The sequence below is a fragment of the Nematostella vectensis genome, chromosome 3, assembly GCF_932526225.1.
Source record: "Nematostella vectensis chromosome 3, jaNemVect1.1, whole genome shotgun sequence".
In the NCBI taxonomy this organism is placed as follows: domain Eukaryota; kingdom Metazoa; phylum Cnidaria; class Anthozoa; order Actiniaria; family Edwardsiidae; genus Nematostella; species Nematostella vectensis.
In genome coordinates this window covers 16506555-16533507 of record NC_064036.1, presented here as the reverse complement: position 1 = coordinate 16533507, position 26953 = coordinate 16506555, and the positions used below count along the sequence as shown (strand labels likewise).

The 26953-nt window shown below is 40.6% G+C and overlaps 2 protein-coding genes across 4 annotated transcripts in view; both read left to right on the top strand.

Annotated features, from left to right (window-relative positions):
• The first annotated feature begins 449 nt into the window (after positions 1-449).
• On the top strand, positions 450-19234 carry LOC5514223 (transcription elongation factor SPT5). Of its 2 annotated transcripts, none has more exons than XM_048725644.1 (30): positions 450-581; positions 2790-2955; positions 3291-3356; positions 3944-3978; positions 4044-4072; positions 4491-4553; positions 4923-4985; positions 5090-5120; positions 5189-5257; positions 5575-5661; positions 6114-6278; positions 6509-6538; positions 6672-6737; positions 6833-6897; positions 7212-7314; positions 7404-7479; positions 7650-7810; positions 8152-8304; positions 8583-8680; positions 11599-11743; positions 12334-12384; positions 12658-12783; positions 13172-13250; positions 13328-13453; positions 13932-14037; positions 15082-15215; positions 15730-15890; positions 16302-16595; positions 17393-17533; positions 18715-19234. In XM_048725644.1, the coding sequence occupies exons 1-30, from the start codon at positions 546-548 to the stop codon at positions 18862-18864; spliced, it is 3075 nt and encodes a 1024-aa protein (XP_048581601.1). In that variant the 5' UTR covers positions 450-545; the 3' UTR covers positions 18865-19234. The 2 variants fall into 2 exon arrangements, with proteins under 2 accessions (XP_048581601.1, XP_048581599.1); XM_048725642.1 differs by having other exon boundaries at positions 3941-3978.
• Positions 19235-19746: 512 nt separating this feature from the next.
• Positions 19747-26953, top strand: part of LOC5507184 (E3 ubiquitin-protein ligase XIAP) — a 35632-nt gene continuing 28425 nt past the window's right edge. The window contains exons 1-4 of one of the 2 annotated variants that reach the window (XM_048725647.1): positions 19748-20053; positions 21378-21459; positions 22610-23053; positions 24691-24928. In XM_048725647.1, the coding sequence (XP_048581604.1) occupies positions 19829-20053; positions 21378-21459; positions 22610-23053; positions 24691-24884 (945 nt within the window). In that variant the 5' untranslated portion in view covers positions 19748-19828 and the 3' untranslated portion in view covers positions 24885-24928. Of the gene's footprint in view, positions 20054-21377; positions 21460-22609; positions 23054-24690; positions 24929-26953 lie in introns of both variants that reach the window. The other variant, XM_001627799.3, reaches the window with a different exon arrangement.

Below are 26953 nucleotides of genomic sequence, written 5' to 3'. Positions count from 1 at the left end.
CCACACCATAAAAATAAAAAAGGATGCTCACATGTTATTATTTTTGCTTGAACCGCACGGGGTTACCGCTTGGGTATGTACTCCTAACCCCCGGTGATATTACCTCCATTTTATTCATGTAGTTTTTAAGCTAATGCTCAGAACATTCCTTGTAGTCAGTTTGGAAAAAAAATACCATCGCCGCGTTGTTCATTTTGACTTGGATAAGCACAGGTACCACAAAGGGGACTCGTCGACCGCATAGCTCGCAAACTACTCTCCCAAATTGCTTAGAATTTCATGCAGATTACATTGAGGACACAACATTCACGTGCGAATAATATTGAAATTTTAAAGATTTTATAAGAAACACGCACGGGAGGTCCGTGAGGGTGAAAAGCGAAGAATGAAGAAATTTATATGCCTATCGTCAGGATACCTGTGTCCAAACCTGTGTCTGATAAGAAATGTCAGCGGTCCCTACCTAATACCCCGGATGTGTCGACCATTACTTATTTCTAGTTTGCCCTCTCTTCTCTAATCTATACTTTATAAACGCAGCAAAAATGTCTGATAGTGACGATGCACTTCTATCAGATGAGGTAAGATATAATTTATTATTAATTTGCTCTTCTTTTTGAATAAGCGACACATTTGACTTCGTAATTGTATGTTATTTCTGGTTGTCTGGAATAGCTAGTCTCGCAAAATTGAATGAATAGAATTTAAGCAGTTGGTTGTTTCACGTGGTCAAATATATTTCGGTATATTTAACTGTGCGCCAGTAATGTCCAAAAAGTAGCCATGGTTGTTATGTTATTGCTCGTATGATTTAATATCCAACAATCGTGCCCAAGTTTAAAGCATTGGTCTTAATAAAACTAACGCATAACACAACCTTGTAATGCTACTGACTGCTTATAAAGTTGTCAAGTGAGTTCACCAACAAAACTTTATCTACGTTATTGTGATAAGACTCTTGCATGATGTAAAATTTCAAACACATCAAACAGATGTTTTAGTAGTTACAATGTTTATCACTGGCGACCATGGATAGAGTGTTTCCACTATGAATACTATAGATGATACTACCTCAGGCTCAAATACATCATTTTCCAAGATAATCATCTTTTAAACTACTAAAGGGGTATAGGGTGACACAAGCAGCACAAATATAACGATCAGAATTCACCACAAAGAAAGCTTGTACAGCAACGATATGACAATCAGGTTTAAGGCAAATTTGTTTTATAACAGAAGAAAGGGAAATAATTGCTGCACAATGTGCAAAATTTTCCATCCACTCACCACTTGACCAATCAGGAGTGGAAGATACACCAACATATATTCGAACACTGAGGGCAAACCATAAGAACCCTATTGTGACTGCGGAAAAGCCATCGGAAATATCGTTGTAGTGAGGTTGGGTTAATCATCAACTTTTACAAAATAATAATATTGTTACTCTACTCTGTGTAAGACTGTACAGTTACTGTCTATAGGACTGTAAATTTGCATTTAACAAGATCTGTCAAGTCAAAAAATCGTTAACTGTACTGTACGTGTGTGGTGTCTTGAGTTTTTCTCTCTTTGTTGATAGACAGAATTGTTGATAGACAGTATTGTTGTATGGAAGTCAAAATTATGCTTGGAAGAACAGATTTGTTTTGTAAAATCGAGAATATCCTTGTATCAAATATCGTAAGAGGTAATAGTCCAGTTTCTAATTTGAAAATGACCGCTAGACAGATTAATTGAGGGCGCATTTGACAGTGTTAGCCTCAGTGTGAAGTTAATTATTCACAAATTCAAACGAGAAACCATCGATCCTGAAAATCATACAATGATTGTACTTGTGAATACTTTGTTTTCTTGTGAAAATTTATGAATAATTTTCTTCACGTCGAGACTAACATTGCATAATGCCCCCTCAATTCATCTGTCTAGCGGTCATTTCTAAATTTCGAAACTGGACTATTTCTTATACATTTCACTGTATTTCTGCCAGGAGAAAGTAACATCATCGTAAAATCGAGGTTATCGTAAAATCAGTGTTATCGTAAAATCCAGTATCGTAAAATCCAGGTTCCATGGTATGTTTCTCTGCTTATGCTGCACTTAGCTCTGCTAAGATGATTTCACATGGCCATGTTTTCTGCATTGCTTTTGGTTTGTGTAAAAATGTATCTGAATCTTTTTTTTTTCAAAAAACAGAAACTTAAATAACATTTAAGTAAGCCACTTGAAAAATACAGACCTCACTTCATTTTCAAATTAGTTTACAAGATGCTTCACAGGCCATCACAATTAAAAAAATATGAAAAAAATCTTAGAAAATACAATAAATACAATGACACAGCAAATGCACAATGAATAAGAGTCTCAAATTTGTTTTGAAAAATCTCATGTAACAATCACACACACAAAAACGAGACAATCCAGCAAAACTAGTGATCCATTGGTTGGTTGGCTATTAGAACTGGCTGACACAAAAAAAGAGAAATAAGTCATTACCATGACAGTGTTTATATTAGGTGGCAATTAGTTAGTATAAATGTTCAGATTATCACAGGCTGGTTTGCCATAATATTGTAATATTTGAGAAGAAAGTAGCAAACCAGAGAGGTACAACAATTCTTTGTTGCTTCTATCAGTTTTCATGTTGAATGGACCCAAGCCGATAATTGTTTTTCACAATAAAATTATTAATCAATGTCCTACTTGGAGGTTATACAACCCAAAGATCTCATTTTTTTTTGCCTGAGATAAGAAATGTATGTGTGTGTGACTTTGCACTTTGTTCTTTCTAGGAGGGTGAAGATATAACACGTGAAGATGATGATGATGAGGAGGAGGAAGATGATGATGAGGACTTTGAGGATGAAGATGATTATGATGATGAATATGATGAGGATGAAGGCAGTAGTGCTCGCCGCAAGAGGAGAAGGGAGTCCGGGTTTATTTTAGAGGAAGCTGGTGAGTTTTTCTTACTGTATGTTTAGAAATATTTGTGTTATTTCGAGGTATTGTGTTCGTCCCTGTTTTAAGCAATACGCCCATGGAGTAATTTCTTGTTTGTCAGTGTTGTGTAATGTGTTGTTCCTGTTCCCAACTGTTTGTGTTGTGTAATATCTTGTTTTTGTACCTAACTGTCAGTGTTTTATAATGTCTTGTTCTTGTACACCTAACTGTCAGTGTTTTGTAATGTCTTGTTCTTGTACACTTAACTGTCTGTGCTGTGTAATGTTTTTAGTTTTATTGAACTGTGTGAGATATTTTTGCTCCTCTGCTAAGCTGTGTTTTTCTTGCAGATGTTGATGATGAGTATGAGGATGATGAGGAAGCAGAAAAAGGCTATAATGACTTGATTGATACAGGTACTTCACACAGTCCCTTTGAAAGAATAGAGTGTAGATGCCTTATCAATTCACTATTACTGCAAATGTTTAAGTATTTTTAAATGGTCTGGATTTAGTGGCTGAGTAATAAAGTGGAGTTGATCCAACTTTCAAGATTCATGTTTCGTAGGCTATAAAACCCAAAGAAAATGATATATATATGATTATAGAAAAATTATGGAATATAAAAAATTATGGAATATAAAAAAGCAAAGTTTTGGTATGCCAGGCCACAGCAGGCCTCAAAATATTAGGGGGGGCACAGTACAGAAACATTAAGAAAATATTGGGGGGACGCAGCTTGCCCGTACTGGTCATTTTTCTTATAATTTTTGAAAATATTGGGGGAGCACGTGCCCCACCCCCTGCTACGGCCCTGTGACCCACCCCCTGCTACGGCCCTGGTGTGGACTTCCACTTTAAGGCAGTGCCTAAATCAGTATATTATGTTCATAACAATATTGTCAAGCAAGCTAGCTCTGCATATTTCAATGAAAGAAAAGGAATAAAACATATCAAAAATCCAAAATATTTTCCTGAGCAGGAAGTCTTTGTTCTGTCAGCAGGAACTGCCGAGGATAGAGTAGAGGATGACGTGTCGGTAAGTGCTATGTAGTATTGAGTTATTTGTATTCTGTTTAACTGATGGTGATAATGTTTGTTTAGGGAGCCCGGCGATTACAGCAGATGCTAAGGTAAATCATTATAACTAATTCCCTTCACAAGCAACAGTCATGAGTCAGGTTAACTAACTTTATTTTCAGAGGTATAATAGCCTACTGTGGTTCTCTTTATTGGGGACTGTATTGTCCATCTTCTCTGACAAGGATGGAGAGTTGTCTGTAATACCATTTTTATGAGCTGTATAGGGGGTGTAACAAATATGCTAATGGCCTGTGGCACCATCTTGTGCGACTGTGCCTATGTACATACTCACTCACACTTGTAGAGCATTCAGTATCTGTACAACTAAATTCATTATCATATGACGTGCATTGGACTATGTCTTTTGCTATACAAACACTAAAAATTTCATTTTATTTCATATTGAGTCAAAGTTCATGCTTATGTGTTTCACAGTTACCCATGGTCTGATGACTTTGAATTTTACAGGGAGCGAAAGGATGATGAGATTGAGGAGTATTACAGAAAGAAGTATGCAGAGACCAATGACAGGTAGGGCAATATACCTGATGCAATTCAAAATATTTCTTTTATTTTAGAAATACATTGAGTAAAGTATTTCAAGTTTTAAAAGTCATAGCTAGTATTTTGCCGTGCGTGACAAAATAAACTGCTGTGGTTGTGCTTTTGTTTTAACCAATTTGATGTAGCTTTTGAAATGAAGGCTAATACTCAATATTTTATAGAAAATATAAATGTCACTCGCATCATTTATAGAAACTTGAAGGTTTGTGGTATCTTAGATCATATATGCCATTTAACCTATTGACTATACCTTTTACATTACTGTACCATAGACCAGGGATTTTCATATATCTCAGGAAGTCACTGCTCACCTTTTTCCTCCATTTTGTGCTTCAGGTACTACAGTGCCAATGAACTGCAGCCTGAGGTCCAGCAGCAATCTTTGCTCCCAGGAGTCAAGTAAGTAATACATAATAGTTTGTTCATAATAATCATGCGCTTGTATGAGCAATAACTGGAGCCATTAACTTATTTGTTGCTAAGTTTGATGTTCATCTTTGTAGGGATCCAAACTTGTGGACAATAAAATGCAAGGTAGGGAGAGACATAGTTGTTTTCCCTGTCTCAAATAAGACAATATTTGACATTTACTTTATCATTAGATTGGAGAAGAGAAAGCAACTGTTATTGGCTTGATGAGAAAGGCGCTGGCACAACAATTCACAGATGAGGTCATTATTTAATTAGAGAAGGGTTTAGGGAAGGGTCACTATTTAATAGGGGGAGGGCTGCAATTTTTTTGAGGGGAGGGCCTCAATTTCTGATACAGGATTAAAGGGAGGGCCTTATTTCCCTAAAAGTCTGGAATTTCAACATTTTTATGAAAATAGCTAAATTAATGTGATGCACCTTCTGCTTACTGGATTTTATAAAAGAAGGTTACCAACTTAACCAAAAGGAGCTTGCATTTGACTACTGTTGTTAATAGTGTGTTTGACACTTTGCATTGTAAACATGACTCAATATGTACTTTTTCGATTACTTTCAGCCACTCCAGATCAAGTCTGCCATTGCTGTAGAAGGTCTGAAGGGTTATATCTATATAGAAGCATTCAAGCAGACTCATGTCAAACAGGTACAAATGGTTGTGCTTGTCATAAGAAAAGTTGTGTTCATGAAGAATATACATACTATATAATATATACTCTTCGTCATATATATTGTATATATATATGATGAAGAGTAGTAGGATGAAAAGTGTCAAAGGAAGGTGATGTGCAGGGTCAAGGAGATGAAAATGATGATATGATGAAGAGAAATATAAGGATGATGGTGATGATGATGTTGATGATGGTAACAAAGATTAAGGTGATTGATAATTATGACAAAGGTGGTGTTGATGGTGATCCTAATAAATTTAAAAGCCTTCATTATCTCTGAGAAAGATGCAGCTTTAATGATGATGACAGGTAGAGGGAAGAGGAGGATGATGATGATGATGATGATGATGATGATGGTGATGATGATGGTGATGATGATGATGATGACTACAGCATTAATTACCTCTACTTCCTCCCTTGCCTCCAGGCAATAGAAGGGTTTGGTACCCTGCGACTTGGCAAATGGCAGCAGAAGATGGTGCCAATCACAGAGATGACAGATGTACTGAAGGTGGTAAAGGAGGTAGTCACTGTGAAGCCCAAGCAGTGGGTGCGGCTTAAGAGAGGCATCTACAAGGATGACCTCGCTCAGGTAGGAGACCCATGTGCTGCGATCTGATGTGTGAAACCCATGAATGCCTTATAACAACAGCCTTGAATTAGTGTATCACATACCCAATTACAGAGCCTGTTAACTCAGACCCTCAAGGAGATGGAAAGACTACTTAAATTTGGTCTATAGGGAGTTTAGTCGGAGTTAGTGGGAGTTAACAATGTACAAATTCAAAATCCTCTACCTTATTTTTTATGTAATTGTTCCAGGTGGACTATGTCAACACAGCAAGGAATCAAGTATGTATTTCAAATTTTGTTTAGTATTAGATAATACTGTTTTATTTTCGTTTGGTATAGAGGGGGCTTTAAACCATTTTCTTGGATGTCATGGTGATCCACTGTTGTCCGATGCTCTGGCATGCTTTTACAGGTCACATTGAAGATGATCCCAAGAATTGACTACACAAGGACAAGGGGAATCCCAAAAAGTGCTGAGGTAAGGACCCAGGCTATTTATATATGTTATTATAAATGTTTGGGTATAGATTAAAAAAACTCAGGTTAACTGATGATGTTTCATCATCCTTACAGGACCCAGAAAAAAGAAAACGCAAGAGAAAACCACCACAAAAGCTGTTTGATGCTGATTCAGTGAGGTATATTGCTTCAACATTCTGTCAGTGAAACCCAGTGAAACACACTAAGCACACTATACATTGTCCCAGATCCTTACTTTCTTATTCTTTGGTACTGTATCTCATTCAGTTTTTTGGAAAGTAATCAATATTGTTTCAAAGACTTCAGAGGACATCAAAGAATTATCAAGTGTTACCATTGAATTTTTAGTCTTTAGCACTAAATCTCTCCCCATTTACACACCTCAGATCCAAGGCAGTACCAAGAATTACTGCGCCGTAACTTAAGCAGTCTTTGAAACATTCCTGGAACTTTCTTGTTTTGCTTTCATCAGGTCAGTAGGCGGGGATATCAGCCAAGACGGGGACTTCATGTTGTTTGAAGGAGGTCGCTATAGAGGGGGATTCCTGTACAAGGCGCTTGCTATGTCAGCCATTGTAAGTATTGACTTTACTCTATAAAAAGTATTCACGATTTATATACTGTGTAACTAAGCTCAATTCATTTTTTTTTTTCATTATGACAGGTCACTGAAGGAATCAAACCAACATTGCAAGAGCTGGAGAGGTTCGAGGCTGCACCAGAAGACGTGGAACTTGAATGTATCCTCTATTATTACTTAAATATTTATCTTTTCCATAGAGTAATATTCATTAACATCATTTTTGGTTCTGTTTTCTTCATTGAAATTATTTTCAAAAACAAGGGCTGTGGAATACAATTTTTTTAGTTGTCCTGAAACATGCTGTTACTTTCCCTTGACTTGATGTAGTACCTGTAAAATCTTCCAAAGACAGTGATGAAGTCCAACATACATTTGCTGTGGGTGATGCTGTGGAGGTCATTGAGGGAGAGTTGAAAAACTTGAGAGGGAAAATCATCAGTGTAGAGGGTGATAAGATCACCATCATGCCAAACCATGAAGATCTCAAGGTAATAGACACTGAGAGGCAGACATGACTGACAAAGTGACAGACAGACAGACAGACAGTAGAACAATGAGCCAGACAGAAGAACAATGGACAGACTTGTAGAGAAGCAGACAAGATGGATAGACAGATAGAAAGGCAGACTTGACCACCATGACCGTAAAAAAAAGAGCAAAAGACATGCACAATGACAGATGGGCAGAGTGACAGATAGACATTTCAGACCAACATAGTTTCATTGTAGACAGACAGGTACAAAAACAGCTAGATACAATCAGTTGTGGTGCAATCAGTCGATTGTTGAATGACTGAGACGCATTATATTGCTTATGACTTGTGTTACAGGATGCACTAGATTTCCCAGCACATGAGCTTGGCAAGCACTTTAAGATGGGTGACCATGTGAAGGTGATCGGAGGACGGTATGAGGGAGACACTGGGCTGATAGTCAGAGTGGAGGATCACGTCGTCTTGTTCTCTGATCTTACCATGCACGAGGTTTGTAACCAAAGCTGCTCAACTTGTCAGCTTAGAAAATGTAATAATGTGCACACTTAACATTAGGATGTTGTATAGCTTTGTCAAGCTATTGTCATTTGTTAATCTGTAACCATGGATCTACCTAACTTATGTGATGCATGTTAATAATGGCGCTAGAAATCCATTCACATGTTTCTTTCAGTGGTCATTTCAATCCATCCAAACAGCTCATACCATATGTATGAAGTTTTGGAGGTATAGTTTCTTATTGATATTTTTCTTTTCTTATTTACCAGCTCAAAGTCCTCCCTAAAGACCTTCAGTTATGCTCAGACCGCAGTAGTGGAGTGGATTCTATGGGTCAGCATCAGTTTGGAGACATGGTCCAGCTGGAGTAAGCACACTTGATCTATCTTCCTGCCTCCTCAACACTTGATCCATCTTCCTGCCTCCTTAACACTTGATCTATCTTCCTGCCACCTTAACACTTGATCCATCTTCCTGCCTCCTTAACACTTGATCTATCTTCCTGCCACCTTAACACTTGATCCATCTTCCTGCCTCCTTAACACTTGATCTATCTTCCTGCCTCCCCAACACTTGATCTATCTTCCTGCCTCCTCAACACTTGATCTATCTTCCTGCCTCCCCAACACTTGATCTATCTTCCTGCCTCCTCAACACTTGATCTATCTTCCTGCCTCCCCAACACTTGATCTATCTTCCTGCCTTCTTAACACTGATATATCTTCCTGCCTCCTTAACACTGATATATCTTCCTGCCTCCTTAACACTTAATATATCTTCATGCCTCCTCAACACCTGATCTATTTTCCTGCCTCGCTCAACACTTGATCTTTCTTTCTGCCTTCTTAACACTTGATCTATCTTCCTGCCTCCCCAACACTTGATCTATCTTCCTGCCTCCTTAACACTTGATCTATCTTCCTGCCTCCTCAACACTTGATCTTTCTTCCTGCCTCCCTCAACACTTGATCTTTCTTCCTGCCTCCTTAACACTTGATCTATCTTCCTGCCTCCTTAACACTTGATCTATCTTCCTGCCTCCTTAACACTTGATCTATCTTCCTGCCTCCTCAACACTTGATCTATCTTCCTGCCTCCCTCAACACTTGATCTATCTTCCTGCCTCCCCAACACTTGATCTATCTTCCTGCCTCCCCAACACTTGATCTATCTTCCTGCCTCCCCAACACTTGATCTATCTTCCTGCCTCCCTCAACACTTGATCTATCTTCCTGCCTCCCCAACACTTGATCTATCGTCCTGCCTCCCCAACACTTGATCTATCTTTCTGCCACTTTAACACTTGATCTATCTTCATGCCTCCTTAGCACTTGATCTATCTTCCTGCCTCCTTAACACTTGATATATCTTCCTGCCTCCTCAACACTTAATATATCTTCATGCCTCCTCAACACCTGATCTATTTTCCTGCCTCGCTCAACACTTGATCTTTCTTTCTGCCTTCTTAACACTTGATCTATCTTCCTGCCTCCCCAACACTTGATCTATCTTCCTGCCTCCTTAACACTTGATCTATCTTCCTGCCTCCTCAACACTTGATCTTTCTTCCTGCCTCCCTCAACACTTGATCTTTCTTCCTGCCTCCTTAACACTTGATCTATCTTCCTGCCTCCTTAACACTTGATCTATCTTCCTGCCTCCTTAACACTTGATCTATCTTCCTGCCTCCTCAACACTTGATCTATCTTCCTGCCTCCTTAACACTTGATCTATCTTCCTGCCTCCTTAACACTTGATCTATCTTCCTGCCTCCCCAACACTTGATCTATCTTCCTGCCTCCCCAACACTTGATCTATCTTCCTGCCTCCCCAACACTTGATCTATCTTCCTGCCTCCCCAACACTTGATCTATCTTCCTGCCTCCTTAACACTGATCTATCTTCCTGCCTCCTTAACACTTGATCTATCTTCCTGCCTCCTTAACACTTGATCTATCTTCCTGCCTCCCCAACACTTGATCTTTCTTCTTGCCTCCCCAACACATGATCTACCTTCCTGCCATGCTCGAGGATCCAGCGTACTTTGCGGGCGCTCCCAGAGGTCACTACCGCAGAAGAGCTGCTGGAATAGTTTATAACAACTTTGAGTTCCAAAACGCTGGGAGTTGCTTTGCTGTGATTGGGCCTTTTTTAAGGTGTAAGAAAAAAGGTCCAATCACAGCACAGCAGTGTTTACTTGTAATTCCTAATTAACAACCCTCGTGTCACTGACAAATGCTTTGCCTGTTTGATAGATCAAGTTACTTAGTTTTGTACGATAAGAGAAACTCTGAAGCCAGGACAACTGCTTGTGATACAGTCATATTTAGTGGGAAAGGCAATGTTTTTGCTCAGCTACCGACAGGTTTCAGTGAAAGCCTGGTATTTCAAATCTTGTCACTTCTTTTCAAAGAAGCTCGCAAAATTGGTGACTCAGATGTTCCTGTGGGAACCCTGTTGTTGTGGTCGTTCACCCGCTGAAGTCGACCGTCCAACTGCAAACGAACAAGCTCCAAGCGCTTGGAGATCAGATCTATATTTGAGACAAATTCTTTCTTGAGTTTAAGTAAACTTACAAGGGAAAATTTGCCTGCTGTAGAGCCAGGCTGCAGCATGAAAATAACAATAAGACAACGTGTGTACTGTTTTCTGAAGTTCCATTTTAGGATCTTGAAGAAAGAAACTGTATTTAATTCCGTCAGAATAATTTTGATTCCATAGGCTGTCAGTTTTTAATTGGCTTAAGCTTCCGACGTGTCACGCCCCCAGAACTAACAGGCTGGCGGACTTTGTCACTGTTAAATTTGTGGAATTTCTCCAAGTCATGTAATTATTTGTATTTTATGTAAGTTAGTATTTATATTCCGTGTGCGCAGACACCCATATTTCAGATTAATCTGCAAGTGGTACAATAAACTATCTATCTATCTACTAGGAAACTTTTCCAGCGGCTCTTTTGTGGTAGTGACCTTTGGGAGCGCCCGCAAGGTACGCTGGATCCTCGAGCATGTCTTCCTGCCTCCTTAACACTTGATATATCTTCATGCCTTCTTATCACTTGATCAATCTTCCTGCCTCCCCAACACTTGATCTATTTTCCTGCCTCCTTAACACTCTCTAACTACATACAACGCTGATTTCTGATTACAAAGATTAGTCTTGGATGTCCCTTTACACAATACTTGTGTTTTTTTTTCTGGTGCCTGTAGTGTTAAAATAAAAATATTTGAGTATAGTATACATTTTTTATAATTGATCTTTATTTTCTGTTTGATTCTTGGGTAGTCCCCAGACAGTGGGTGTGATAATCCGATTGGATCGGGACACCTTCATGATCCTCAACCAGCACGGCAAAGTGATCCAAGTGAAGCACCAGGCAGTGACCAAGAGGAGAGAAAACAGAAGTGCAGTCGCCCTCGATGCTGAACAGGTACATCTATTTGGTGGAACTCTCACCACCATCAATGATCGCTTTTACTACCATCTATCATCATTATCACTACCATCTATCACCACTCTACAATTTATCATCATTTTCTCTACCTCCTATCATAACTCTACCATCTATCACCACTCTCACTACCATCTATCATTATTCTCTCTACCATCTATCACCACTCTACCATCTATCATCACTCTCACTACCATCTACCATCACTCTCACTACCATCTATCACCACTCTACCATCTATCACCACTCTACCATCTATCATAACTCTACCATCTATCACCACTCTCACTACCATCTACCATCACTCTCACTACCATCTACCATCACTCTCACTACCATCTATCATCACTCTCACTACCATCTATCACCACTCTACCATCTATCACCACTCTACCATCTATCACCACTCTACTATCTATCATCACTATTGCCACCATCTCTGTCATCACTTTTATCATGGTTCAGGTTTTCACTTTTCCTCAAATGTAGTGTAAATGCATCCTGTGGACCATTTACAGTAGGGTATAAATAGTCCGCTAATCTAGATTTTGTTTTAAACTATTCCTCAGAATACAATACAAGTGAAGGATATTGTAAGAGTTGTTGATGGGCCGCATTTGGTAAGACTTAGAATTAGAATATAGTTCCAAGACACAGTAGCACATCAGAGTGTTTTTCACTTTTGTTTTTAGTTGTAGTTCATTTCTGGCTGTACTTTACTTTATGCGTCATAACACACACACAAATAAGTTCATTATTGTCAACTAAATTTGTATACTCTATCAAGCTATACTCTAGCTAGGTTTACCAGGGTCTTGCTGCTAAGGTCCATGCTTACCATGAAGCTTCCTTGATTAACCTACACTCTTAGCTAGAAGTTTTTATCCCTTCAGGGTCTTCAGGGCGAAATCAAGCACCTGTATCGAAGCTTCGCTTTCCTCTACTCCAAGATGGTTATTGAGAACAGCGGTATTATTGTTTGCAAGACAAGGCACGTGGTCTTAGCTGGCGGAGGAAAGGTACATTTTGTTATGTGCTGGGCCTGGAGTCTTGTAGGAAGGGTAGTCTTATCCACAGTGAAGTCATGAAAAGTTATTCAATGATTCTATAGGCACACGGGTCAGGCTATTAAAACCTCCGGATTTGTTTGAGGAATTCTCTAGCAGATGTGACCTGCTCTCCTTAACAAAACACACAGTTTTCATGAAAAAACTCATAAAAAATGTTTTATGACTTAATTCTGTTGGGCTTGAACAGGTACCATTTACAGTTTCCAATAGCACCTGTCTTATTGATTCTATGCAAGCTACTGTACTGGAGATAAGAAGAAGAAACAATATATGAGATTGTCATGATGCAAGGACCATGTGGTAATTTTGACATTAGAAAGTTTCCATTTTCTTCTAGAATGCAACAACAGGATTTGGTGGGTTTGGGACATTCGCTCCAGCTTCACCAAGAATTTCAAGTCCTGCTAGGGATGGTGGTAAGTGAAAATCCTTTGTATCATTCACTAATACTAATAGTTCCTCCTTGCATCAACTTGTTCTTGTTTATTTACAGGTGGTGGTGGTAATGTGCGTGGAGGGGGCCAGTCCCCTAGAGCCGTAGGGCGTGGTCGAGGAAGAGGGGGCCGAGATACTTCGCTTATTATGCAGACCGTTAGAATCTGCCAAGGGCCCTACAAAGGTAACAGTGGTCGTCTAGTAGGTACACAAACAAACTGCACCGAATAACTTGCCTGTAAACACAATACACCAAAAACTGGTATTCTACTCTGCCAAATTTTCAGGGCAGATTTTGAGTCTGCCCTGAAGAAGTTTTACTAAAGACGAAAATTTGGCAGAGTCATATACCAGTTTTTGGTGTATTTTATTTATTCTTCTGGTTTACAAACACAACTTTTTGGGCCTTTTGTGTATTTTTTTGCCTGTAAACACTATATGATACTTGTCATACATTGATGAGCAAACAATGGCCACTTTTTCAGCAACCAACAATAATGACTGGGCTTACAAAAACACTTGAAAAAAAAAAACCTTGATCGCACCACCCTGAACTGCAACAGCACCAACAGTTGGCTTTCTCTCGTACAATGCACCCCTTGTTTCTATCGAGTCTTCAACGCTGGTAATTGGTAGAGTATGGTAATTTGTTTTCATATTAGGTTACATTGGAATCGTCAAAGACGCGACAGAGACCACCGCCAGGGTAGAGCTTCATAGTAACTGCAAGACTATCTCTGTGGATAGGAGTCGCTTAGCGCATGTCAGGTACGGTGAAGCCTCTCAGGCCTCCTACTCTCTTTCTTAATGGATCACTAGTGTGTGCCTATGACTGAGGAATCCCCCTCTCAGGCCTGTAACTGGGGAATCCCCCTCTCAGGCCTGTAACTGGGGAATCCCCCTCTCAGGCCTGTAACTGGGGAATCCCCCCCTCAGGCCTGTAACTGGGAAATCCCCCACTCAGGCCTGTAACTGGGAAATCCCCCACTCAGGCCTGTAACTAGGGAATCCCCCTCTCAGGCCTGTGACTAGGGAATCCCCCTCTCAGGCCTGTGACTGGGGAATCCCCCTCTCAGGCCTGTAACTGGGGAATCCCCCTCTCGGGCCTGTAACTGGGGAATCCCCTCTCAGGCCTGTGACTAGGGAATCCCCCTCTCAGGCCTGTGACTGGGGAATCCCCCTCTCAGGCCTGTAACTAGGGAATCCCCCCCTCAGGCCTGTAACTGGGGAATCCCCCTCTCAGGCCTGTAACTGGGAAATTCCCCTCTCGGGTCTGTAACTGGGGAATCCCCCTCAGGCCTGTAACTGGGGAATCCCCCTCTCAGGCCTGTAACTGGGGAATACCCCTCAGGCCTTTAACTAGGGAATCCTCCTCTCAGGCCTGTAACCAGGGAATCCCCCTCTCAGGCCTGTAACTAGGGAATCCCCCTCTCAGGCCTGTAGCTAGGTAATCCCCCTATCACGCCTGTGACCAGGGAATCCCATTGCTCTACTGAAAGGTCCGATATGATATTATATATATGCCACTGCCAGCTAGATACATCGGAGTTCATGGCTCCCTTGCTCGTTAAATCGTGTCTATGGGCCTCTTTGGGTCTCTTGTCAAAAATCGGTTTTCATATATAGGTTGCTCTGTAATTTTGTTTTGAACAAAAATGAAAATTTGGACGGTCAGAGTTTGTTTACAACCTTGTGACACTTCTCACGTCTACTCGAAATACTTATTAACGTTAATAGCCAAGGTTTCGTATTTTTGTGTGTGAGATGTGACAGTTCGCGTGTTCCTGATAACCTTTACCTTCATCCCTCTAGCGGTCCTGCAAAGGTTGGCGCTTCGGTGCATAGCCGTACCCCGATGTACGGTTCGCAGACGCCCGGTTCTCAAACTCCTAGCTACGCCGCATCTCGTACGCCGATGTATGGCTCCCAGACCCCTACACATGACGGTAAGCTGTTTCCCAGACCTTGTGGTGTATACACTATGGCCGAATATATTCATCTCGAAGGCCCCATTTGCACAGTACCGGTCTAATTTTCGACTGCTTCAGACTGTTAGGTTTCGTTCACATGGGACCAGGCTAACCATACGGAAAAACACGGCTAACGATACAAGAACCTGTGTAAATTGTGTAAAATATCGGATAGTTCCGCTTCCGATAGGAATTTTTTTTAGCAGCATTTACAGCCATCGTTTAGAATGGACCTTGATTGCAATAATGCCCTTCTAACTGACTTGTGTCGCATTTTTTGTGATGGTGGGAATTTAGAGATCCAGGAAGAAGTAGGAAGCCGCACCCCTGACTGATAAAACTCTTGTTGTGTTCACACAGAGGCTATGGGGGTTTCTTGGTTAATACGTTTAAGAAGCCGCTCTTTTTTCTCACTGATAAAATACTTTGTTCACACTTCTGGGAAGTCGCACCCCGACTGATGAAATATTTGTTCTGTTTACACTTCTAGGAAGCCGGACTCCTCATTATGGAGGTTCGATGACGCCATCCCACGATCCCTCACGCACTCCATTGCACGGTGGAGCCTGGGACCCGACTCTGCCTAACACGCCTGCGCGTAACGATGACTTCGACTACGGCTTTGATGCGTCCACTCCATCGCCTGCTGCTGTAAGCTCTCCACAGTCTACTTCAGTAATTATCCATGAAAGAACTAGACAAAATCCCATCGTCCAGCGGCACAAAGCTTTATCATAGCTTAATCCACATAGGATCTTGTTTGTACTAAGCATGCATGCAGAACATATAGAAGATTGCTTGTTAAACCAAATCAAAAGAAGCAAGAACAATAGCCGTTAGATGTGTTATATTTTCAAGGTTCAAACCAAGGCATTTTGACATGCCAGCGGGCACTTGCCGTTAGGTTGCCTAGTTTTTACTACTTAATCAATTGTTTCAACGCATGCACGCTTTCAAACTTTAATTCTCTATATTTTTCTGAATGATACTTTCCTGGGCGGGCTGATTTTTTGCCCCTTGTTCATGTTAGTGCTCATGTGCTCTTTATCTGATTCTCCACAGGGCTACGCCCCGAACACCCCTAACCCGGCCACACCCGGAGGCTATGGTGGCCCTTATACCCCTAATACTCCCGGCCCGGCCATGTACGGCTCAGAGCCTACCTACTCCCCCTACACGCAGTCGCCATCCCCCGCCGGCTACGCGAACCCCATGACCCCAGGTGGTGGCCTCCCGCCCGTATCACCGGCCTACAACCCGCATACCCCCGGGGCAGGCCTGGAGGAGCCGTCTACTTCCGGTCCAGGGGAGTGGGTCACGACAGACATTGAAGTGCGACTAAACGAGAACTATGAGGTGGGTATAGAGTTTTTGCGTGGGACTGTATACATTGCGCTTAGCGTAACATCAACCTTTTTAAACAAGGTTGCACTTTGGTTATCGCGGATGTGTGTGTCGTAACCCGAGGGGCACCGTGGGAGAAATTATCTGTGTGAAATTAACAGTGCTAAAAAACAGTGCCCGCATCGTAGACCCAAGATCTTAGGTAGCGGGTTATTTGGATGAGATTTTTTAAAGTCTTTTCTATTGGTGAAGCGTAGTTTTATTTGGGGGGGTCAAAGTGGACACTGTGGCAATATTCGCAAAATTTGGTAGAATAGATGCACAATTCGTAAGGGAAGACGAGTTGGGAACTTAAAGTTTCAGGAAGATGAAGATTTAATTTTTGTTAGAGTCAATCTTAGAAAATCACACATTGACTTTAGCTTAGATAGCTAGCATTATCTACAGAAGCACAGGCTCTTAATTTTTTTCAATCCTCAATCCATTACATATAAAGTTCACGTGATATCTGTAATTTTAGTCATTGGCTGACAATCCATAGATATCGATATAAATATGATAAATATATGGCCCATGAAAGGTTGGCCGAATCAGCCTGTCTCTTTATGTGTCTGTCTGAATCAGCCTGTCAGTTTGTCGTTGTGTCCAATTTTAACGGCAATTTATTATCAACGTTCGCTCTCCTTTCCTCTGAAACCCCACTGAAACGCTTTCTAAGCATGTTTGTTTATTCGATGAATAATTGTATGTTTTTTGTGGCATTGTATTAGATCAGAGTTTTTACTTATGGCGAATTCCGTATTTCACAGGACCCTCAATTACTGGACAAGGTGGGCGTGGTGCGAGACGTCGTCGGAGGGGTGTGCACGGTGTACCTGCCTGATGAAGGGCGCAGTATCAGCACCGTGGGTGCACATATCGACGCCGTACAGCCAGACAAGCAGGACAAGGTATCGTCATATGATTTGCAGCGTCGCGCTTATCAGCATCTTCATTATCATTGATCATCATCACCCTTCTCTATACCACCGTCATTGATCATCATCATTATCACCCTTCTCTATACCACGGTCTTTATTATCATTGATCATCATCACCCTTCTCTATACCACCGTCTTTATTATCATTGATCATTATCATCATCATCATCATCATCACCCTTCTCTATACCACCTTCTTTATTATCATTGATCATTATCATCATCATCACCCTTCTCTATACCACCGTCTTTATTATCATTGATTATTTTCATCATCATCATCACCCTTCTCTATACCACCATCTTTATTATCATTGATCATTATCATCATCATCATCATCACCCTTCTCTATACCACCTTCTTTATTATCATTGATCATTATCATCATCATCACCCTTTTCTATACCACCGTCTTTATTATCATTGATTATTTTCATCATCATCATCACCCTTCTCTATACCACCATCTTTATTATCATTGATCATTATCATCATCATCATCATCATCACCCATCTCTATACCACCGTCTTTATTATCATTGATCATTATCATCATCATCATCATCATCATCACCCTTCTCTATACCACCGTCTTTATTATCATTGATCATTATCATCATCATCACCATCATCACCCTTCTCTATACCACCGTCTTTATTATCATTGATCATCATCTTCATCACTATTATTATCATTGTCATCAGCGATCCTCGTCATCGTGTTGATCATAATCGAACGGCGTCATTATCGATCGCCATTATAATCGATAGTCGTCATCATCACCATCACCCTTACCTTCATCATCATTTTCATCATAATCAACACCATAATCCCCACCAGAATTATTGTCACCATTACAAATTGTCGTCATTGTTGCGTTCATCAACATTATCAGTATTTTGACCCTCATAAAAACCTTCTTTGTGTTTCTTGAGTATTATTTGATCATTATTGTGATAATCATTACAATCTGTATTCGTCCATAAGTTTACTTTAGTGACTCCGATACCCTCAAACTCGAACTTCCCGCTAAACTCGAACTGGTCTGTAAATCCTGTTAGGAGTCGATTCTTCTTGGACTGTAAACCCCTTTTGCCGTCCACCAGCCAACTCATCTTGACTCTCTCTTGACTCTCTCTTGCCAACCAGGTGAAGGTGATTGTCGGCGATTACCGCGAGCGCACAGGTACCCTGATCAACATCGACGACAAGGACGGGATCATTAAGATGGACAGACCGGAAGAACTCAAAATCCTGCCGCTTGATTATCTCGCTAAACTTGCTTCTAGCTCCGCCTGAGATGATGTAAAGCTAGCGCTAGAATACCTATTTCACTGCAAAAGAGTATCAAAATTCCGTGAGATAGTTGATAAGGAGTAACGCGAAATTTGCATCGAACTCTGCGGCGATGATATGGCGCTCCAACGTCAAAGTCGTTTTTTCGCGTGACAGCATAACGCCCGTCCGCCTGAGTCCAGCTGAATCTAGTAAAAGTCGCTAGTTATGAATTGTAGGCATGGGTTGATGAGCATAAACATGTGTACCTATCCTAGCCCTGTTCCATTGATGCCTAGTATTGTAACACTAAACTTGTATTTTAGTTCCGTTAGATATCTCAAGGTGAGGTGTGTACTAGAAGCAGTCTTAATAAACCTTATTTGTGTTCTTTTCTTTGACGTTGTATTTATTGAACGTTTACGGGTGTATTTGCGTCTCATTTATGCGTAAAATAGTAAAAATAATATCGAGAAGAGAAAGTGCGATAATAGTTACGGGGCGTGGAATACTGCAATGGATTAAGTAAAATTCTGTCGAAATTTCCCTTGTTATTTTGGCGGTTGGTTGGAAGCGAGGGGAAAAATTGAAGCATTTAGCAGCATAATCAAGGTTTTTTTTTTCTTTCCAAAACTTGTCGCACATCGGTGTTTCCTCATACAAACTAGGACTGATTTATAAATCAAAATAACAGTTGAGGAAAGCTACCTGGCATTCTGGCATGTGTTATTTAAATGTTTCTTACTAAGCGGATTTATGGCATCTCGGGCACCCGCAAAAACGAGCCTGTTTTGCGAAGCCACATGCAAGAACGCCAAGCTACCACAACCGCAAGATTATAATGCGCGCGCTGATTGGTGGCGTGGGAGTGAGGCTTTTCCCGCGCTAATCACTGCGCACGCGCCACGCATGTAAACATCGCCAGCCTTGATGAGGTGTTCTTAGACGCTGCGTTGCCCGTCTAAGCGATTGCAACTCCTCTCTAAAAATGGGGATAAAGATAAAATTCGTAGGAATTGCAGTGCTAGGAGTTCTTCTAGCTGCCGTTTATCCTACTCTAAAGAAAAATTACACGAAACATGTGAAGCCGCATATGCAATTTGTCGGGAAAGTTTACACCGCCGCTAAGGAATTCAATGTGCTCGGCTATCACATACCATGGAGATTCATTCTACCTATCTTGGCAACCTTTGTGGCTTATAAACTCTTTATGGTAAGAATATTTCAAGCTGAATTAGCGAGTAGGAAGTTTACACAGTGATCTATCGCAAGATTGTCTAGTTAAATTTAAGAGTTTATTTAAACTTTTTCGGTTCCGAGAGAAAGCGCAACTTTGCAGGTGTAATGTTGATTACAATCTGAATCCAGAAACAAAACATAGCGGAAACGGTAATCAGTTTTACCGAGAAACTAAGATCTGAGCTTCAAAACATCTGTAAAGCTCGAATATATTGGCTGGATAAAAATCAATCAATGGAAAAATGTGTTGTATATGAGAAGCGCGAAGTTTGACATTTGTTGCCAAGGTGCACTGAACAGAAACGTAAAGATGAATTGCATTTATCTTGAAGATCTCTAAACCTCTTTAGTTTGGTATTAACATTGCATATCTTTCTACATATCCTCAACGATATCATCAACGATATCAATTCCAAAGAGTCCTTTCTATAATGATATTGATCCGTTGAATTCTTTTTTTATATATTCTCGTGCCATTTAGTTGAATTATAATGTCAAATTTTCTGGCCCTACTCTGCTATTTTGGTCCAGAAGATAGACTTTCGACTGTTGTTAGTAAAAACTGTTTGACATTTGCATAGAGACCCCAGACAGAGTCATATCAGCATATCAACCGACTTTACTGGTGGCATTTTGTACTTTGGCACTGTTGCTTTGTTTTCTAATTAATACCCTTAATAACAAAAACAACCTTTAACAGATATAGCACCGATTTAGCACTGTAGCACCAACGGGAAAAAAAGCGACTTGTTGTACATTTCATTATTTCTAAAGTACTTTTTCTTTTGAATGATACCCTAGTTTTCAAGTACTAGGGCTTTCGACTTAATTATTTATGTGTGGCCACACCTCAATTCATAATTTCTGCCAGCCAGGTTTGACAGGTACCATGTAATCTATAGGGCTTGGCTACTGAACACTGAGCTAAAAGCTTCTTTTATAGGGCAACCGTGGTTTAGTCACTAATGCATATTTTTAAAAAAGTTATTTTAGAGCAAAAGCCTGTCAAAGAACTTAAGTAAGAAATTAAAGTAATTTTGATATCTGTCATAGATCTGGCATTTTGAATGGCATTTTGAATTACATGATATATATGATATATGTATGAAAAATTCAGGTACCTATAAATCTTTCCCATTGCACACAGTAAAACAAATTTGATGTTTTTATTTTGCACGGCATGAAAAATCCACAAAATTTTCTCTAGCCAGAAGTGTAAAAGAAGACTCCTCTCTGACTCAGAATTGCACTCAAATGCATATCCTTCAGATGAACTTAAATTCTAAATTTACTTTCAGAGAAGACGTCGGCGTAAGCAATTAGAGGCTGAGAGACTACGGCAAGAGCAGGCAAAAGGGAAATACATGACTGAGGCACAAGGTATAGCTAGTCCTAAGTATATCGCCATGGCAGGCCCGTAGCCAGGATTTTGAGCAGGGAGTTCTGTTTACCCATTCAGCGGACCATTTCCTCTTAGGTAGCTTGCAGTGGTACTAAATTTTTCTTCATAAGAGCAGACCTCAGAGTAGAGTGGGAGTTTGGGGAACCCCCTGGCTATGGGCCTGCATTGAAGCCCCATTTTGCAAGAAAGCTTGTATTCTTGATGCAGGAGAATGGCATTGACATAAACAATTCTGCTCTGCTGCTGCATTTGATTTGCTACATGCTGTTATATGAAATTAAACAATCAATTATCAGGTAGGTAGTGGGGCTGTAATAAAATGAGGCTCTAGGGCATCTTTTAAAAAAAGAATATGATAATGAGGCAGCTGAGCTTTCAACCTTTCTTAACATGACCCCTGCTAAATGGGGGTAAAGTCTTTACCATAGTCAAGTGGGGGGCACACAATCCATATTCCATAAAGTGGGGGATTGTAACTAAGTTTGCAGCTCATTAATTGCAAAGCACATTCTTATGCATACATGTTTAATCTGATTTTTTTGTTATTTTGCCGACCAATGGTAGAATTTATCTGCCCTGGTAGAACTTTGCACCTTTTCATATCTACCACGCACTGTGTACTTTTTACCTAGTGTTGCATCCTCCTGGAGAACCAGAACATGACTACTACTAATAGGGTACTGAGAGATGGACAACTTCTTGTAACTTAACTTACTGTGGTCGACCTAAGGTCGTGTTTGCATTTTTGGTTAATTTTTTATTGGATCATAAGAAAAAGGGCTATAAAAAGACGATTTTGCAGGATGTTTTGCAAGCTGATCTGAAATCGTTTTAAGCACATATTGCTTTTTTTGAGAAGAACCAATTTCGTTTTTTTAGAAATAAGGTTGTAAAACCTTAGAAAATATCCTGTCTTTTAAATAATTATTTTTATTTCAATTATAGTAGTTTTTAACAATATGTTTCTTCAATAGAAACCCAGAAGTATTTTTTTATGCTCAATTTTGGTAAAATGTGCTTTGCAGTTGAAAAAAACTTATCGCGATTCATTGCTATATAGGCTAAAAAGTATTTGTCCCGTAGAATTTTACAGAACAGTAATATTTTGAATTTGTTTCATTATTTCAGCACCTCAGGTGCCTGCAACTAAAGAAGTCCCAAAACTGGCCCCGCCCAAGGCGACCATAGAGACTGAGATAATAGACCCAAACGACCTTAACTTAGTTGGCGCGCGCGTAAGGACATTCAACTTCTGGCCAGCGACAAGCTCTGCCAATGTGTTCGAGCTTGCGCGCGCTGGTTTTGTTTTCACCGGACGAGACGATGTAGTCGAGTGCTTTAAGTGCAAAGGGACATTAAAGCAGTGGAAAGTTGATGATAGGCCCATTGAGAGTCACCGCGAGTTTTACCCCGATTGCCCACTTCTAACGGAACTTGACAAAAACGCAAATAAGGTTGACGCGACTGTGACACGACTGAAGGACTTAAAAGACGTGAATGACGGAGTTGCCAGGAGAATCCAACAGCTGCAGGCCGCACAGAGTAGCGCGAATGAAAAGGGTGCAAGGCCAGGTGAGATAGGGCGACTGAGTGCGTACTATCGTGCGAGGGTATAAGGCCAGTGGTGTTAAAGCCGCATTGTCACCAGTTTACTTCCGGTCGTTTACGTAAAAATCTCCGATGATTTTTAATGGAAAAAGGGAATAATATTGAAAGCAGTGTGTCTATTGGAAGTTTCTTTGAGGATGTGATGGATAATTTAGAGCGGATGGCCTGTTAAATATCTCGGATTCTAATAGATTCTTTTGTTTTTTAACGGTTGAGGTTTCCGTCGGATCTTACCGAAAGTAAACTGGTGACAATGCGGCTTTAACCGTTGCAGAAAGGCGAAGCGAAGCCAACAGCACCAACATTGTTGTCGCAGCAATGTTGAAGCTGTTTGCACATCTTGTTAGCATATAATGTGAAGTAATTCGCAAACATTTCTCTTGTCCTGGTTAACTAGAGCTCAGTGATAGTGTCCTATATCTCAAAAGGTCATTGCAACTCACGACCATTTAACATTCGGGAACCAACGTCTTGTCGATAGAGTGCACGTGGGAAATTGTGTAACACTTTTATAAAGATCTGTCTTGGGGTCCTCACATCGAGCCTATGTGCGCAAAAGCAAACAGGGTGCTTGGACTAGTGAAGCGGGTCTGTTCTGACATCCTCGACCCAACTACAAGACAGCTGCTGTACTGAACCCTTGTTAGGCCCCACCTGGAGTATGCTTCTTGCATTTGGTCGCCTTCGACAGGCAAGCACAAAGCTCTGATTGAGAACATCCAGCGTCGAGCATCCAAGTTTATTTTGAACTATCCCGCCGATGTTTCATACACAGAAAGGCTGAAAACTCTTTTAAGAGTTAGAATATCGAAGAGACATAACCGATCTAGTTCTGTTATTTAAAATAAAAAATGCTGATGTGAGCATTAGTTTAGCTAGCCTTCTTTCTCCAGCCACGTCCCGATACAATACTCGAAATTACCATCCTAACAATTACCGCCTTTTTTCCACTCACATGATGGTAATTGAGAACATCCAGCGTCGAGCATCCAAGTTTATTTTGAACTATCCCGCCGATGTTTCATACACAGAAAGGCTGAAAACTCTTTTAAGAGTTAGAATATCGAAGAGACATAACCGATCTAGTTCTGTTATTTAAAATAAAAAATGCTGATGTGAGCATTAGTTTAGCTAGCCTTCTTTCTCCAGCCACGTCCCGATACAATACTCGAAATTACCATCCTAACAATTACCGCCTTTTTTCCACTCACATACAAAATTATTACAGGAATTCGTATTTCCCTAGAACTGTCAAACTTTGGAATAGTCTTCCTTCACTTATGAAATCTTGCACTACGCTTTCGTCTTTCAGAAATCAGCTGAAAACTAACTGTTTAGAGAAACTTGCTTTTACCAACCTCCATAATTTCATAGAGCTTAAATTTATGTAATTCAATTTTTATTTTCGTTTTAGAATTTTTATTGTTTGTAATTTGTTGGGAAAGAATTTCGATTGGGGCTTACGCCCTGTTATCTTCTCCCGTCACATTTTTTCTTATTTTCTTTATTTTGTTTATTTCCTATTGTAAACCGTAGTACTTTTGTGTGACAAAGCCAATAAACTAAACTAAACTATAACACAATTTACAATGTTTTTTTAGCTGAAAAACACATCGGTGAGCTGCAAAAGAGGCTGGACACCACTGAACGTACCATGCACCTGGTGATGAAGCAGATGGAAGCCGTGACGAAATGCCTTGCCAAGACTTTAGCTGACGATCCTGCGCTGAGTGGGGATAAGTCGCTGGCCGAAATCACCGAGGGCTTGACTAACATGAAGGAGAGCAACGTTTGATGCTGGAACGTCATTGGATGAGAATATGACGTCACATATGGGAGATAATAAAAATCTGTGACCGCCGTGCTAGGTCCTAACAAAAATAAACAATTTGTTACACTTTTGATACAATTCGATACATCTTTTTCCAGAAAGTCGAATAATGGATTCCAAATGACTTGTGTCTAATCCTCTTATAACGAATAATATTATATTGACAATTGACTGACCATGATCAGAACGAAGGAGAGAGTATTAGATGGATTTAGTCAATCCACTAGAGTTTCACAATTTAGTCAATTTAATAAGTTTGATTCACTAAAGTTAGGAAGTAAAAAACTGTTGATTATGTAATATATTTTCACTATTTATTGCTATTTAGATATTTATTTGTAATTACACGAAATTTAATGTGAATATTCTGTAAGTATTAACAAGAATTGCACTTTAAGCAAATCAATTTTATAGCCGAAATATTTGCAAATGGAGGGTATTTGAAAAAGAGATTTTGTAGTTTTGTTGAAATACAGGGCTGCTATGGAATGAATAAATGGGAGGTAAATTATTTTGTGATGTGGTCTTTTTTTAAAGCCTGTGTCCTATGTGCTCTACAAGATGATAAGCTTGTTTTTTTATTTTTTATTTTTTTATAACATTACTTTCTTTATCCTTTATCACACCAACCGCAAGAGAAAGTGTTCAGACCCACGTCAAAGTCACATCTTCACGCACACTGAAATAGTAACTTGTTTGGCAGTTATTTGGTAAATAAACCCCTTCTGGCTGCTGGGATATATAGCCGGATAATGTCCAAGGATGAGGAATGGGACGAAAAATGAACAGCCGCCAGAAGGGGTTTATTTACTAACTATTAGATTGATACTCTGACCCCTTTCGCTATCTTTCATGCCCTCGTGACGATTTCAGTGTTTGACGTCATCATAAGTATTCCCAGGCCCCAAACTGCAGAAAACAGTGCTCCGTTCTAGAAATCGATCTTTTGATCGCGAGTCGAATAGGATGGCTTTCTTCAAACGCTGTGTTATGGACGACGACGACTGTTAAGGAACTGTATTTTTAATGCTAAACGAAGAAAAAACGGCAAACTCGTTGCAGTTCGTGGCGGACAAAACCGAACTGTACAAATTACAAAGCAACCCCTCTCCCCAGTCCCGCGCGGTTCGGACACAGGGCTCCCGCGCTTACATAAGGGAAAAATGCAAATTCAACATATGTAATCGTTCAAAACACCCCCACCCGTGACGTGATCCTGGGTGAAACGTCACTATCTAAACACAGTTCAATATCAATAACAATAACGTAACTATCGTCTTAGCTGTTCGGTCATAACAGTGTCACTGTTCCTGGCTTGCTTCCAGGAGCGCTAGCTTCCCAACAGGTCGGATCAATGTTCTTTTCGTAGTTGCGACTTCCGCAGATCGCACAAGACCATCAGGACTAGCAATCGGTGCCAGAACTCGTCCCAAGCGCCACTTGCCTCTGGGTACATCTCTCTCCACGATCAACACAAGGTCGCCGCGGCGAAGATTGCGCTGTATCGCACGCCACTTGCTGCGCTGGACCAGGTGTGGCACGTACTCTCTTCTCCACCGGCGCCAAAACTGATCGGCCAAGTACTGACTGTGGCGCCATTGACGACGAAGTGACATATCTCTCTCGCTGAATTCACCGGGCGCGGAATTTGTACTCGCACATCCATGAAGGAAGTTGTTTGGCGTTAGCACACTCACATAAGTAGGAGATGACACACTTCCCCCGTACACCAGTGGACGCGAGTTCAGTATAGACTCTGCCTCGGCGAGAACAGTGCGGAAGACTTCATCTACTGTAAGGACGTTTCCTAACATCACTCTCATCGTGCGCTTGGTAGACTTCACCAACGCTTCCCAGGCTCCACCGAACCAAGGCCCATCAGGCGGATTGAAGTCCCACTTGACACCGTGCACACTGAGCTCATCTGCGATTCGTTCTTGACTCAACTCCCGGAGTGCATCCCTCAACTCTCGCTCAGCTCCTAAAAAGTTCGAACCATTGTCACTCATAATCCTGACAGGATTACCTCGGCG

Coding starts and splice junctions, on each gene's coding strand:
- LOC5514223 (XM_048725642.1), top strand. CDS start 546: ATGTCTGATAGTGACGATGCACTTCTATCAGATGAG. Junction 8,305..8,582: donor CTGATCTTACCATGCACGAG/GTTTGTAACCAA, acceptor CTTATTTACCAG/CTCAAAGTCCTCCCTAAAGA. Junction 12,784..13,171: donor TCTTAGCTGGCGGAGGAAAG/GTACATTTTGTT, acceptor ATTTTCTTCTAG/AATGCAACAACAGGATTTGG.